Raw genomic sequence first — 13,375 nt, 5'->3', positions numbered from 1 at the left:
GCCTGTCTGGGCACTCAATAAGTAAACTTATTTTCTGAGTACATCACGTGCAATTCAACCAAGTCATTCTTCTACTTCTGTTTTTGCTGGGCTCCCTAGGCTGTGGTTCTGTGCTAAACGAGAAGGGTGAGGTAGAAATGGACGCTATTGTTATGGATGGGAAAGATCTGGCCTCAGGGGCTGTGTCTGCCATCCGGTGCATCGCTAACCCAATCAAGCTTGCCAGACTCGTCATGGAAAAGGTAGGTGTCGAGGAATTTGGTGTTTCTTTTAGACTGTCACAGGAATCTGCAAATACTTTTTTGATAAAAGTTATTTTGAAATATAAAGAATTATGAGGAGTCCAGAGCAACAAGTGATAAAACAATAAAACCTTCCATACTTTTCAAGAGGATGTCTTTAACTAACTGCAGGCAGAAAGTGTGCTTGGGAAGCATCCTTTACAATGCAATTTTTACCACGCAGTGCTATTACAATGCAGGTTTTACAACGAAAACCATTACAACGCATTGCGCTGGGGGGCGCTCTAGGATAGGGAATAGATTTAATTTACTATCCAACACCTTCCCTAGTGTCCACGGGGACTGGAGTTGAAATAGTAAATTAAACTATTCACTATCCAGCACCCCAAAGCGCTATGCGTTGTAATGGTATGCGTAGTAAAACGTGCGTTGTACCAGCATGCGTGGTAAAAGCATGCGTTGTAACGTCATACATCCAGTGTGCTTATCATCGATTAAGATGATGGTAAAAAGAAATCTAAATAAAATTAATCCTTGAAGGCATAAGTAAAGAGGATAAATCATGTAACCTAACATGGAAGTTAGAAAATATATACAAAATAACTGCTGCAATATTGAAAGAGGGTGAGGAAAGAGAAGACTAGCTTTTCCCTAATATTGGTAAGAGATTAAGTAAATGTGTTTAAATGTTTCGCTTGTAAATGGCAACCGGTTTTGAATCATCTGGATGTCCAGCCATATCTTGGACACTAATGTCAGGCCTCTTTTATGGACCGAGTACTCTGGATCCTTCTAATAAATTTGACCTGCTGACACCCTTCTCGCAAGTTGCACGTTCAAACTGTGTTTAGAAATCTTGAATAATTATGTAGCAAAGGCCTTTATTATGCCATTGAAGTCTCTAGGCGGATAGGAACATGTGTATAATAAGGGTTCCCGGCAAGACGGATTTTCATAGTCCCAGTTCAGTAAAATGAGTAAATCTCATGAAGTGTATGCCTGTCCTTTGATGATACGCTCATGTGTTTAGAAACTGCCATTACAGATGCAACTATGTTATTCACATGCATAACCATTACTTGATGAAGACCTTACGGTCAGCTGCCCTGCTACTTAAAGGGGAGCACCAGAATGTTTCGCTATTTTGTGTTTTTGTAACTTCGTCTGGTGGAATGTCACAGAAAAAGAATGAAACAGGTGGGATATGTGGCTTTTGGTCCGTGAGGAGCCCACCGTTGCTCCAGGGCCAGAACGCAAAAACATTGGGTAAGAACAATAACTCTGTGGTTTGAGCACCAGCCGCCACAAGACCTCTTTCTAAACCAGTAGATCTGTCATCCATTTCTTTTAGGTCAACAACTTAGTTTACAGCTTGCACTAATTATAATGGTTGGTGTTGTTGAAATTTATTTAGCATCTTAAGTCTAATACCCTAACTAATAGACAGAAAATATCCATACTACACTCTAGTCGGAGTCTTACTTTGTTTCCCCAAGATTGGAGAAGTGTGGCTCACTGGTTAGAGCGGCAGACTCTGAAGCAGAGATGAGGCCCGGGACCAGGGTTCCAGTCCCGACGAAACAGGGTCTTGGGCTCAATGTCCGCGGACTCGATAATTCTCGCCTCGGCGCCTACTCTAATCATGGGTCCCACGCTGCAACTCTGGACAATAGCTTGCTTAATCTCAACAACTGCCCCAACAACACTGGGATACCTGGCTTCACCTTGGGGGTGCCCAGGAGGGGCATCTCACAGGGAGAGCCAGGAAGGGTTCCACAGCGTTGTACAGTGCCGGGACGCCCCGTTGCTGGGGCAGCTATGCGCTTTACAAGTATACTACATTTACATTTACATTGTAGGGTGATTCAGAGACATAGTCGTAGCAAGAAAGTAAACTGTCACCACCTCCCCACCTTCACCTGTGTTAATATTTGTAAGCCCGGTATTTTGTCTCTGTGCATTGCAAAATGACTGTCTTGTGTGGGCCCTTTGATCCGACGCACCAAGACCGACCTAAAGAGGAAATAAGTTATATACTGTATTACTACTTACTGACCATTCCTTTATGTATCTGTTTTGTATCCAAGTTTTTGCTCCACGTTTTCATGAGTAAGCCTTGACTTTTTAGTCTTGCTACCCCTCCAGAAAGTCAAAGCCAAATAGAAGATCCTTGGAGTGCTGGTCTGGTTTTTAACAGTGGACTTGACATTTGATGCAAAACTCTTACGTTTCTGTGCGAAATATTCTGTTTCCCTGTGCCACATATTGCAAATTGTTTGATGCTACTTTGTAAAACAAAAGACAACTGTGGGTGAATATATCCAGGATCTGGACTGGTCACTGCGTTTGGGCTCCCAAGGGGCTTACCTTCTCCTGCCTGCATCGTGGAGCCATTTGACTGTCTAGATGCAAGAGCCAAGCCCAGAAGTTGATCATTAGGCTCTATGTTGCTTCCACCCCCAACTTGGTAGAATTGTGGACTCTAATAAATTCCCATCAAGCTTCACAGACAGCCAAACAAGGGAACATAGTACTGAGTAGAGAGGGCCTCCTCACCAGTCTTCAACTCATCAAAACCAGCTTGTGAGATTACATCAAAGGTGATCTTTCAAAGAACTCCTACAACTAAGGGGCCGATTCAGATCTGTGTCGGAAGCTCTCCGACCAAACCGGATCAGGAGCGTTTTCTGACGGAGCCGGACTCCTGCAGTCCGAACAAGTGAGTACGATGCGCCCCATGCTGCTGGACTCGGTTCGGTCGGACTCCCATTGAAGTCAATGGGAGCCTGTTGTACGACGCGTACATGGGCTCCCATTAACTGAATAGGTATATCTTGCACAAGGGCGCCCCCTACAGTGGGTACGTGTTGGTGTCATCCGCACCGTACATGCCTGTGTTGGGGAGACCCTTGGGTCTCCCCCTGTGTCCTAGTCGTAAGGCTGCGAATGACGGGGGTCCGACGAGGACCCCCAAAGGTAGCTTCCTGTACGTTTTGCGAGCCGGAAACTTGAGCTCGTACCGGCTGACCGACGCGTGCATCGTACTGGCTCAGTTGGAAATCGCCTCCATTGCACGGCTCGGTTTGCTTACGGACTAGACGTACGAAGCGGTTCGGACCAGGAAACGATTCGTCAGTGAATTTCGCATTGCTCGCATTGTACTTGCTCGCTCGTACAGCTGTACGAGTCAGGCCGGAAAACACACGTACGGCTCATACTTTTTCCGGCCAGATCGTGTTTGGTGTCCTTCCGAGCGAGATTGGAATCGGGCCCTAAGTGTTTACCTGCACTCCAAAAGGGATGACTTTGGCTCTGACATTGACTCTGAAGGCACAAGAGTGTTTGACTTGGAAGCCATGTTGGGATGGCAAGCTATTTGAGTCTTCCCTGAAAGTAATGGTGGGTCCCCTAAATGCTGAGGCTTTTCCACCCCCAATGCTGAGCCCTTTTTAAACATTTGGGGTACTTAAATGTTTTCCCTTCATAACTTTTTATCTATTTAAGGTATCCACACCAAAGCTGCGTCCTTTTTTCCCCAACAACCCATGGATTATAAAAATACCTAGAGTTTGAGGTTATCTATGGAGGGCACTGAAAAATAGTCCAAAATAATGATACATTTTGTTTTTGTGGGGGAAAAAGTCCTGTTGAAGAAAGTGTATATATTTCTTTTTCTAAAAAGTGACATCAACAAAATGTTTGCTGTGCTTTCTGGAACAAGCAGAGTCGTTTTAAAAATAAATTACTACAGTTTTGCATTTTTGTAAGAATGTTCTTAATTTTTGTGTTTTCAACTTACTTGCAGTTTGTGGTAGAAATAGGTACAAAACCTATGGGCCGTCCCAGAAAGCTATACATTTCCAAAAGTAGACAGATTTCTGAATGCTAACTCTTGAAATTAAAAAATACAAATTAAAATGTGTAGGCAAGAACAGACATTTGAGACCCTTCTGATATTGAGGACTTGCAGGGTTTGTAGGTCAACATGCAACCGAAATCTACTATCCTTGCATTGTTTTACTGTCTCCTGTTTTTCTCTATCATACGCCACAGCATTCTGTGTAAGTGTCTGCATTCTCCCTTTCTACATTTTTAACCGCTTTTGCTTAGCCTCCTTCTGCCAAGTTTGAAGAAAGTCAAACATCGACGGTCTACTTCATCTCTTAAACAACTGTTCCTGTAAAAAGCCAATCTTCTGTTTATCAAAAGAGCCTGTCAAAGGCCACTGCAACTCGGCATGGTCCCTCGTATATTTGTGCCATAATACACTAATTATAATCGGGCCAAGATCATGTTTCACATACATATCAAAATTCGGACTGCCTTCAGGAGGCGCAGGCTGAGCTTCTTCCAACCGAGCATCTGCAGAACAATGACGACAACAACACCAAATCCAAATTTTACTAAGGCCAGGCATTGCAAAAAACAAATTGTGATTGTCACCTGGCAAAGTATTTGTAAACACTTTACATCAACACAGTCCTTAGACTGTAACAAACTCAAACCACAATGGTACCATATCCACATAGAACCAAAACAAACTTACCTAATATCAGTAGTACAAATGAACCAGTTCTCCACTGCCGACTCCTCAGACCAAACAGTCGCCGTTGAGGACAACACTCTGGATGACCACTGGTCAAGGCACCGTTCGGCGGGACCGAAGTAGCAGCTGCGAGTAACAGAAACTCTTGCTTCAGGGATCCTTGAGCCCTCAATCCGACCCAATGATGTCCTTGTCTCCCCCGGCCTGTCTGCGGGAGGGGGGTCGATCAATCTCCCGAGGGAGTCCCTGTTTGGGTGCCAACTGAAGGAAGCAACCCACTTGGGGCCACCCGGGTCACTTCGGACCACCTCTCAGCCTTCTTACCAAATGAAGAGTCGGAAGAGCAGTGGAGAATATACCAATAATTGTTTTTTTCAGATACACTCCGAGTGAAGCCCCGTCTGCACAGTCTCGAAGAGTCGTACAAAGGGAACTGAAATCAACAAGCATAGAGATACATTATGTTCATTTCATAGCCATGCAAAAACATGCCCACTGTGGAATTTTCCAGGCAGATGCAGCTGGACCGTAAAATACAAAAAAAATAGATTTTGATTCTCGTATCTCAAACAACCTAACGCAATCCAAGGTCGTTTCACCCTGCGCCCGCCACCAGACAAATGGGAGAGGGCCTCTACCTAGTGAGAAAAGTATACGTTATTATGAACAGTTTATTCATTACTGAAGCACAACTTCAACATTTCAAAAACAAAACTTAACAGAGGCTTTTCTCGGAAACGGTTCAAGATTAGTTTCAATTATCATTCAAAATGGCTTCTGAACAGAAAATGGTGCAGTGAATGCTAACTTGTATAGGGACCTGCGTAGGCAGTCTTGGGTCTGTTCTAACGCCACTGAACATGACTACCCTGACGCCTACGGGATCGTGGAAGCAAATCAGAACCTTTCACTCAGTCACTTGTTCTTACTTTTGCTCAGAGATATATACAGAGAATCCACACTGGACATTTTCAATACATTGAACCAAGGTTATTCTTGTATAGAATACATGTACTGCGATAATCAGTAGACCGAAGCAGATGTAAGTAATTTCAATCATAAAAAGAGTCCCTAGTAGATATTATTCTACCATGGTGCTAAAACAGTGTATATATGCAGACATATAATGTATATATGTAGGCATTTAAGCAAGGCAGTAAACAGGCATACTCCTACTATGCAAACCCTACTCTGAGTGTACCTACCGTGTTGTTGTGAAGCCACGATTCCCCCATGGGACGGTCCAACCCCGGTATCTGGAGGGAGAGAATGTAGGAGTCCCTCTTGGTTACGAACTGGACACACCCCCATGGAGATGTCAGACCGCTGCATAGTGAAGTCTGTGTGCAGAGACCCTTGGTGTCACCTGAATTGCCTTCTCTGCTAATCTTATGGGATGCTCCTTATTTATAATAGAAGCATCTTTGTGATGTGCGTATAGATTAGCGATGTTAAGGGTATGTAAAAGCTGTGTTGCCCCGTGGATGAAGATAGAACGACACTTTACAAAGTGCGTTAAGAGGCCTTGTACATGGTGCTCGAGGCATAGTGATAATGTTACGTGAAACTTGCTGTGTGAACAAAGTAGTTTCAGAGAAACTAATCCAACATTATCGCACACGCAAATATATGCAAAAGGTCACAGCAGAAATGTTATTGTGCAAAATTAAGATAACTTAAGAAAAAAGTGTAGCTCTGTTACTTGGTCCTAACCCAGGCACATAATTCATAAGTGGCTGAGAACCCTCTTTTTTAGATTTTCTGTTCGTAGGACTGCTGAGGCTATACATTTATTGTTCAACCCGTCAAATGAAATGTTTTGCATTCATGTTTTAAACTTTTTGAAGAGTTGTTTGCCTTTGTACTGAATGTAGTTTATGCTGTTCTAGGCTCCATTCCGGTTTTAAGAACTAATTTTAATTATGTGTTAGTGTATTTCTGTGTTTTATGTGGACCTCTTAGGAGTTCCAAATCATGAAATAAATCAATTTGAATTTGATTATTGCATCGCTGGACGTCGAAGCAAAAGCATATGCTAAGATCTTGTTTAGAGAACTGGAAGATTGTACCGAGAAAAATAATTGAATTCCCTTTTATTAGACCGAGTTCAGACAAAAATCATCAATGATCGATCATATTGTAGTACTGACTTATGTCACATCTCACTTTACTGGTTTTTCGGCCACCTCTGTTTGCATATTTTGTAGCTAAAACTGCTATTTTTGACAGGGTGGACCGACAGCTATTATGTATCAGCTAACAAAATTGGGTATATCACAAGCTTTACTTAAAGAAATTGTAACTCCTTATTTCGTTTACTTGTTATGCATTAAGTTAGGAAAGGCCAACAAGGTCCCAAAACCACCTTCTACAAACCAGGGCCAAATAGTCCTTGGCCCCTTTTTCTACAACCGTCACATAGCTGACCTTAGCGGGACACTACAGAGAGCAAACTCATTTCGACCTACGCTTGGACCATATAAGACTCTGATTGTTCAGTATGCAGATGATTTGGTCATTCTAGACCAGACATAAATAGGCATGCAACAAGCCCTGGATACACTGAATAAATACCGTCTAGCGAACAAGCTGCCAGTTACCATGAGCAAAATCTAATGTGATGGTGTTTGGCAAAAACAAGTCTAGACAGTCTTGGAAATTGGGTCATTCAAAGATAATTTATACCCCTAGTATATAACGGTCTGGGGGTCTGGCTATCAGAAAATGGCAACCGTAATACTCAAATTATATCCGGGAAAAAAAGAAAGTGATTTTTTTTATTTACTTTATGTAGATAAACTCATGTTTCTGTTGTCCATCGTCGGAAGTAATCGAAAGAGTTAGGAAAACTAAGCTGACACCAACAATCCATCTCCTAAGGACACCATGCCTTCCCATCAAAGTTCTCACAAATTCTGGACAAACTGCAATGTATGACATACAGACGGATATTCTATTTACCACAGTACAATGCGCTCCTACCCGCCTGCAGTTCGGACTACTCAGGCAGGATTTATAATGCAAGTCATTTCTTAAATATCATCATGAATGCAAACCGTGACACGCGTAAGGTTGATATACTAGAGGTCATCAAAACAGTGGTCAATACATGGCCCATATACTTACGCACCACCATTAAAGACTTAGGGCTAGATGTAGGTAAATCAGATTTACCGATTCAAATATACCGAGTTTTACCGATTCGGTATTCATGAATCGGTAAATCTGATGTAGGTAATTTTTCGGTAACAAATACCGAATCGGTAGGATTCGGTAATTACCGATTCGGTATTCATGAATCGGTAAATCTGATGTAGGTAATTTTTCGGTAACAAATACCGAATCGGTAGGATTCGGTATTTACCGAATCGGTAATTACCGAATCGGTATTTGCCATTGATTCCTATGGGCCTTGAAGCCCATAGGAATCAATGGCAAATACCGATTCGGTATTTACCGAATCGGTAATTACAGATGTGCATGTACACAGGAATTCATTATTTACCACCCAATAGTATTGGGTGGTAAATAACGAATTTTTAAGGGCCTGTGGCACTGTTTACTGTGCCATTTACATATTGATTTACAGAATCGGTAAATTTACCGATTCGGTATTTTACCGATTGTGTAAATTTACACGAATCGGTAAATTTACCGATTCTGTAAATCAAAGGCCCCCTACATTACAAAACCCAAATACCGGTCGGTAACGGCCGAAATCGGCCGTTACCGACCAGTATTTGGTCTCCTACATCTGGCCCAGAAACTAATTTATGCATGCCAGATTAATGGTCCTACCTAGTAATAATCACTGAGAACCTTGGAGGAGCAAACTCATTGTTAATACCACTACATGTTCTACAACTACAGAAAATAAACTATTACCTCAAAGTCTAATGGCAGTGACTTCGCCTCATCACCTGTCATCGCCGCTGCAAACAAGACTGCCAGTATCCTTTTTAGCGAAGCAAAAGATGAATACATTGCACTGAGCAAATTGCACGGATAAATATAATTTTAGCACTGTTGTATTATGTCATCTTGTTTAAAAAACGTGTTTACTGATTCCTTTAAAACCATAAATCTATCATATTGTAAGATTGTTTTAAAAAGTTTCTACTGCTCATGCACTGTGTGGCCACACGAACATATATATTGTTAATGTTTGTGTATTCACATTATTAGACCTGTAATATTTGGGGGCACTTCTCCCTCAATCTTCCACTGATCTCACTAGTGTTCTTAACTCAGACAAAGAAGGGTGTTCCACATTTACCCTGTATAACTATGCTAAACGTAGACCCATTTCTTTAGATTATTAGATTAAATGGTCTGGCTGGCATAGTTTGAGACATTTTATCAGTTGCAATGTTCAAACTCCCCACTGGAGGACTCACTATACCACGGCAAACAATTTGATGGCTAAAAGCTCAAAGCCGACTTAGTAAACATATTTTCTTCTGATGCAACTTTTCCACACATTTTTCCTCACTTCTTTATTATTTGCATTATTTTCGAATTTTGGGAAGTATATGCTGTCCTCCTTGGGGGAGGGTAGTTGGTAAGTCTGGCTTCATTCTAACACGGCAACCTTCTGTTACGATATAGTATAGGTTTCGAATTAGCTTAATATATGTATATTGTCATTTTGGTGTGTGTTTTGCAGTAGTAGTTATGCTCGTGTGCCTTTAGGTATTTTGAAGACTGTCCGCATTGTGTGCAAACTGGAGCTCCTATAAACGGCCGCCTGTTTTTTTAAATCGATTAAAGCGAGTGCTTATATGCTTGGTTAATGCTGTTTGGTTGTAGTGTGGCCTTTGTGAGAAGTGCTGGTGGTGTTCATTAGGTTCTGAGAGGTGCTCAAACATGTCGCTGTGACATCACGCATTATTTATGAAAGCTTGTGCCATGAAAAGAAGCAAGCAGGTGTAGTTGGGCATATTAGGCTGACTGTTAGACTTGTCCACACTATTACAATTGCGAGAGTGAAAGGTGGTTGCTTATTCCTGGTTGGAGTGTGGCAGAGCTTGTGCGCATGGTTGCCTTGTCCAATTTGGTGTTAGTCAGCATGGTGACTTAGCATTTTTTGACTAAGAGCAAGGCCAAGCTTGTTTGCATGGCTGCCTTTTCTGATTTGGATAGTTTGGTCTAGTGACTTTGCAGCTGCTTTTCTGTCCAGTTCATCTGAGATTAAAAAAAGAATACTAAATCCAACACCTACATTTATGCACCTTCCGCAGTGTTAGTGGTAATGTTAATTGGAATTTAAAGAGTGCGCGGCTACTCACAGGAGTGTCCTGGCGCTGAGAATAAAAGACCACCATAACAACCGACAGAGATCCACCCAGGCCACAGAAAACGAGAAGGCCTAAAGCTGGAAAAGCCAAGTTTTCAGCTTCCGCCTAAAAGTTAAGAGGTCCGGGATCTGTCTCGGTGGGAGAGGAAGACTATTCCAAAGACAATATGCTACTGCTTGAAAAGATCTTCCCCCAACCCGGGAGAGCATGACCTTCGGAGTTGAGATCAAGTGCTGGGTAGAGTAACTCTGAGTACGCTGTGGAGTGTTAAGGCTGAAATCGTTCCCTTAAGTAGGGGGCACCAATCTTGTGAAACGCTTTGAAAACCAGGACTAGGGCTTTAAAGTGGATTCTCTTTCGCACAGGAAGCCAATGAAGTGCAGACAAAAGTTGTGACGTGTGCATCCTGGATTTTGTCAAAAAGATGGCCGCCATATTCTGAATAATCTGTAATCTGCAGGGTAAAAATTCTGGAAGACCCAGGTACAAGGAATTAACTAGTCTAGTCTCGACATCACAAGGGCCTGGACAACTGTTTTCCTGTGGGAGACTGGAAGCAGGGGGAGAACATTCTTCAGCATTTTTAACATCCCAAAACAGGTGCCTGCCACGACTTGCGCCTTCTTAGAAGGTGCAGCATCCAATTTGACCCCCAGGTTTTTCACAGTGGTGACCTCCGACGAGGTGGGGACATATCCTGCGGCCATCAGCTAAGCCACGCTTCATGTGGACGAGGGCTAAAGAAAATAATCTCTGACTTATCAGAGTTGCACTTCAAGTGGTTGCGGCTGAACCAAGAAAAGACCTCAGAGACAATTACTTATCCTGTTCCTTGTGTGTCGTCCGCTTATGACACTATTTTAGCGTCATGCTTTTCGGCGACAAGTGCGAGGGGGGCCATATGAAAATTAAATGTGGGACTGAGAATGGATCCCAGCGAGACCCCAACATTCAAGGGAGGGATATATGCGGTGAAAAGTGGTTACCAGATTGTTGTGGAGCGGTTTCTTAAACAAGATATAAACCATTTCAATACCTTGCCTCCGAAACCACCCCTGCAAGTCTTTGCAGCAGTCTCTTGTGGGGAACGGTATCGAAGGCAGCTGAGAGGTCTAACAACACCAAGACCGCATTTCCACCTCTATCCAACGTGACTTTAATAGTCTCAGCTACTTCTGGCAAGGCAGTTTCCGTGCTGAAGTTGGCTCTAAAGCCAGATTGGCTCGGGCGCACTGTTATGTCCATAATATTGTCGACATGTTTCCGGGGACTTAGAGGCAGAACAAGTCATGCCCAGACTGCCAATGAGCAGGCCCGGCCACTCTCAGAACGCCAGAGGATGCTTATTTTGATCACCACAAAGGTACTATAAGTCCCTTTCCAATTCTAGAAGAATATATTCTACGAATCTAACCTCAAACATAAGGTTACCTCACCCTTCCCTTTTCACCAGGTCCTGAAGAAAGCCAACTTGACTCCTTGGGGGCAACTTGTGCTGAAACATGTCGACCTTTTTATGGACATAACACAGTGCGGAAGCCTCGGAATCAAGCTTCCTAAGCACGCTCAATCTTTTTAACAAGGCATTCTTTCCAGCACCACTTAAAATTTATCATCACTGGTTAATAAAAGCCTTTTTTAATTATACACCCCCATTTTTTGATCACTAATCACTACTGTACTAACCAGTGATTTACCTCCGGGTGGAGGAAGCATTCAATCAAACCCTATGATAATGCTTTCACGTCACTAACAACAAGGCGGAGAATCAAGATATACGCCTATCGAGCCTTGGTACGTGAATGATTGTTTTTTATCGGCACCGTAACCGAATAAGAGATTAGAACCCTGGTTACTCAGGACAAGTGATCCCTTCCCACATTGATTTTTTGATATTGCAACTAAGGAAGCTAAAAGGATCACAAAACTTTCCTTCTCCCCCTCCCCCTCTGATAGAAAACCCCATATCAATGACCATTTCCTTGGGCAGCCCCTGGCGAGGTATACAGTCTTTTCACGGAACATGCACCAGTCCATGTGCTTTTTCCAGTCCGTTACCGCTGGCTCCCCACAGTTGAACTATGTTCCACTTCGCCACCATGAGACCCAAGGTGACACAAACCCTACCCATCCTACTCAGATCTGTGGGCTCCCATACATTCAGGAGGCACCTCTTCGCCTCAAGCCTGATATCCAGTTCCAGCACCTCACTCATGACAGCAGGCACTCCTCGCCAATATGCCTGGATGAATTCACATTACCATATGATGTGCATAAATGTGCCTTCTCCTCCAGATTGTTGCCTGCACTCCCCTCCCTGCATCCTCCCCATGCGAACAAGGCACAGCTCAGTGACATATATTCTATGTAGTATTTTCAGCTGAACAAGCCTTAGTCTGGCCGAAATTGCTACCTCCCGTGGAGAAGCTAGCGCTTCCTGCCACTCCTCATCATCCAGTGCAATGCCATCCCTCTCCGCACTGTTTGAATGGGAGTCCCGGTGTTATTTATAAGTTTCTTGTATGTGAGTGAGATCATTTTCTCCAGTAGATAACTGTCGAGTGGTCTATCCTCGAGGGGTGTGTGTTATGGGGGAGTGGATCCCTTGAGTAAGTAAGACTGCAGGGCATGTTGGACCTGCAGATACCGAAAAAAAACTCTGCGTGATCTCGTGTTGTTGTTGCAAGGTGGTAAATGGAATTAGGTCTCCCTTTGCCCAGAGGTCTCCGACATTCGAAATCCTGATTATATCCCACTTGTCAAACCTTCATTTTCAAAAGATCCCCAAGTGTCTCCGAGTCCCAAAGTGGTGTTGCCAACTGCAGTTTTCGTTGCCATCCCAGACTTTTTGTTACCGTGTGCTAAACCTGCACGGAGTGTTTAGTAGGTCCGGTAAGCGGAAAAATGCCTCGGCTTAGAGTAAAGGGCTCTATTGTAGGTTCCTCCTGGGAGGTGCCAGCGATCCATGGCATAGCCAGGATCATCTATAGGGCGGTAAGTACCGTGGTTGATGGCCGCCAGATGAGAAGCCCAGTAGTATTTTTAAAGGTCTGGGAGACCGATACCCCCATCATACCAGGTGAGGGTAAGTTTGGTCAACGTATTTGGGGTTTTCCCACCCACAACAAATCTCTCTGTAACTCCTCTATTTCCCTTAAGTAACTGGAAAGTATTGGATTGGGGTAATTCTGCAGTGCGTAGAGGAAGCTGGGTAAAGACATAATTTTAAATAACGTCACTCTACCTAACAGGGAGAGTGGAAGCGCCTTCCAGGCCAGGATATTGTGCTT

General features: G+C 43.3%; 1 protein-coding gene across 10 annotated transcripts in view; it reads left to right on the top strand.

Moving 5' to 3' along the window:
* The window catches only part of ASRGL1 (asparaginase and isoaspartyl peptidase 1), a 262,467-nt gene that overhangs the window by 86,794 nt on the left and 162,298 nt on the right, over positions 1-13,375 (top strand). For all 10 annotated transcript variants that reach the window (XM_086926479.1, XM_086926482.1, XM_086926477.1 and 7 more), the window contains one exon: positions 100-242. In XM_086926479.1, coding sequence (XP_086782605.1) covers positions 100-242 — 143 coding nt within the window. The remainder of the gene's footprint in view (positions 1-99; positions 243-13,375) is intronic.

This window comes from Lissotriton vulgaris, chromosome 6, assembly GCF_964263255.1.
Source record: "Lissotriton vulgaris chromosome 6, aLisVul1.2, whole genome shotgun sequence".
Classification (NCBI taxonomy): Eukaryota; Metazoa; Chordata; class Amphibia; order Caudata; family Salamandridae; genus Lissotriton; species Lissotriton vulgaris.
The sequence above is the reverse complement of the archived record's forward strand: the minus strand, read 5'-3'. Positions and strand labels throughout refer to the sequence as shown.